This window comes from Aplysia californica, unplaced genomic scaffold (genome assembly GCF_000002075.1).
Source record: "Aplysia californica isolate F4 #8 unplaced genomic scaffold, AplCal3.0 scaffold00647, whole genome shotgun sequence".
Classification (NCBI taxonomy): Eukaryota; Metazoa; Mollusca; class Gastropoda; order Aplysiida; family Aplysiidae; genus Aplysia; species Aplysia californica.
The window spans coordinates 245,395-248,436 of NW_004797917.1; the positions used below are offsets into that span (position 1 = coordinate 245,395).

Consider the following 3,042-nt stretch of genomic DNA (forward strand, 5'->3'; position numbering starts at 1 on the left):
ACCACATATTTCCAATCACAGGGTGTAAACGAGGTTTCCGTGTTCAGGCAACAGCATACAGCCCTTGAAAGTTCAGACTCTCAACAACATTTTTGATTTCCAAAAAAGTTTGCAGTATCTGCTCCGTGCTATGACCTGACGATGTAGACAGCCTGAACTCTGAACTTTGTCGCTGACATCAGGCTCACAATATCCAAGAAACTGTTTGTCGTCGCTATTTTCATTTCTGCTGTTGTTGCAGCCATTGTTGTTGTTGTTGCTGTTATTGTTGTTTCTACTGCTGTGGTTGTTGTTGCTGCTGTTATTGTTGTTACTATTGTTTTTGTTATTGTTACTAACCAAACAGTTGAATGGCTTTTTCTCTCTCTTCGGCACAGTACAATATCATGACACCCAGATGTCTAAGTGAGGTGTTGTGAAGTTCTGAACAAGACGCAATAAGCGTTGGGATGAACAAAAAGACCCCGGTGACCTATGGAAGAAGTACCCTTAAATGATCTAGAAGAAGGATCTGTCACACGTTCTGAAAGCCAGCACCTAGCATCACACAGCAAGCCCAAAGCTGGAATCCACAAGGGAAAAGGAAGAGAGGCCGACAAAGAACACACTTGGCGCCGAGAGGTGGTAAGGAATACAAAAAAGTGGGGGTTACATGGGGACAGCTGGAGAAAAACTGGCCCAGGATCGGGGTTCATGGAGAGTTCTTGTTGGGGGTATATGTCCCAGACAGGACCACAGGCCTAAATGAACTGAACAGTAGTGGTAGAACTCAGCTCCCAATATTGCTAGGTTAGGAGCACTTTTTTAAAAAAAAATAAGGGGGAGGAGGAGGGTGAGCCCAGCAGTCTCCTCTGGGTGTCAATGTTGGCCACACTCATGTCTATTTTCAGACAACACCCACGAAGCGATGCAAGAGCACAATCAAATGAACAAAGCTCTTCTTTCATTGAGAGGTCAGAACAGAGGTTTCCTATCTCTTAGGACCGACTGACCCATGTTCAACTTTTAAAAAATTCAGATCATGTAGTAATATTATTTGGCTGATTAATGAACACACCGGAAAATAAGACAAGTTTTACATAGATGATTTGAACAAAACATTTTGTTGACAGATTTGAGATTTACACTCATATTTCTTCAGAGATACATTCTGGAGCTTAGAGTTGGGCCAATGTCTCCTTCTAAGTGCCTCGAGCATTAGGCAGGCTTGTGGTACGACTTATGGGGTCCTATTTGGCCGATGGGTCCTCATAGAGCCCCGGAGAGGTCTGAGATCACACGAAGACGTCCACTTTGAACCGTTTCTTCATGATGTTGCCGTAGCTGTCCTCAGCCATGACGGTGATGCTGCTAACGTCTGCTGGCATGTTGCTGACCTTTGACCTCCGCAGAGTGAACTCGGTGGGCGGCGTCTGGCTCAGGAACTCCCAGTGGTGGAACACCGAGCCCTCAGGGTCAGTGCGGAGCTCCACAAGACGGAGACCGAAGGCTGACTTGATTCGGGCTCTGAGGACAGGTTTGTTTGTTTGATTGTGTGAGAAAAGAGAAGCACATTCCCACAATAATGGTCCATCAACATATACTGGGTTGTTTGGTTGTTTTCGCTAAAGACTAGAATTCACAATTCTCTCAATTTTAAAAGAAATTAGCGAATATAAGTCATTAGTGAAATACTAAAAGGGGTGCTACTGAACTGGAACACATCACACTGGGGGACTCAAATCGTGAACTTAAAAAAAATTTTTAAAATGGGTAAAACTCTAAAAGTAAGAGTACAAAAGAAAACAAAAAAGAAAACAAAACACCACCGAAATTCTTACCCGTGCAACGACGGGTTTTTGCGGTTATCATTTGGATCTGGTTTGTTGAACCATCTGGAAGAGAAGAAAAATAGATCAATTGTGAATTCTGACATAAACATTGTTTGACATTTACTTTTATGTGAAATATTCATCAAAGCAGAGACTGGGGGAGATGGGAGGCCTGTTGTGGGAACACGTAGGGCACCAATGGATGAAAGAAGGCATCAGTAGCTAAGTGGTTAGGCTACCCGACTCGTAATCGTGAGGTTGCGGGTTCGGGGGTTCGTGGCTCAGCTCAATCCAACGTTGTTGCCTTGGGAAGGCACTTTACATAAATTTCCCACTTGGTTCTGTCCTTTCATAGATGAAAGTTGAATTCGGAGGTCCCGCTTCTTAAAGAACCTAATAGTGTTGATAAGGGCGTTAAACCTATACCATTTCACCATTTTCAGCAAGTTATGAACACAGCTAGAGTGACCAGACGATGGTGATAATTTACATTTATGAGGAGAGAGACTGTTTGTTCTGTCCCCGCGGTTTTATGCAAAAAAAATTCTGAAATTAGATGTATGCAAACTGAGCCCAAAAATGTGAAATTATGCGATTCTGTTAATTTGAACAAAGAATGATAAAAAAAAATAATCAGAAATTATGCAAAAATCAATCAAATTTTGATAATTATGCGGGGTGCATAAAACTACGGGGACAGTTTGTTTGTCTGAGTAAAAACAAGCCCGTCAACGCAGTAACAGCTATACAGTGCATGGAAATGACTGACTGACAGACAGACAGACAGACAGACAGACAGACAGACAGATGGACAGACGGACGGACGGACGGACAGACGGACAGAATCTATCAAAAGCCAAACAGTATGGACGGGCAGGGTTTTTGTTTCAATTAAAGTTTTACTGCATTTGCAACACAATTATATCAGACGAGAGCCGAAGATTGAGGTTTACAAAAGATTAATATTCAAAGAAAAGAAGGAGGAGAGATAAGAGTGATAGATATTTGATCGGAATGAAGGAGTCAACCACACTAAAGCACCCACCAATCACCCATGGAAGGTTATTATAGAGTTGTGACCTCCCAGTTTGAAACCTTAAACAACTCATGTTTAAGAATGCTCCATTGGAAATTCGAACCAAAGCTTTCCTAGACAATAGATGGCACCCTAGATAAAATCTGCTGACTGAAAAAGATTTTTTTTTAAAGTACACAACAGCCCCCCCCCCCT

At 42.4% G+C, this 3,042-nt stretch overlaps 1 protein-coding gene across 1 annotated transcript in view; it reads right to left on the bottom strand.

Moving 5' to 3' along the window:
• Nucleotides 1-300: 300 nt before the first annotated feature.
• LOC118478529 overlaps nucleotides 301-3,042 on the bottom strand; it is a 14,751-nt gene continuing 12,009 nt past the window's right edge. Inside the window, exons 3-4 of the mRNA XM_035972322.1 lie at nucleotides 1,821-1,874; nucleotides 301-1,506 (exon numbers count right to left, since the gene is read on the bottom strand). Of these exons, the coding sequence (XP_035828215.1) occupies nucleotides 1,275-1,506; nucleotides 1,821-1,874 (286 nt within the window). The 3' untranslated portion in view covers nucleotides 301-1,274. The remainder of the gene's footprint in view (nucleotides 1,507-1,820; nucleotides 1,875-3,042) is intronic.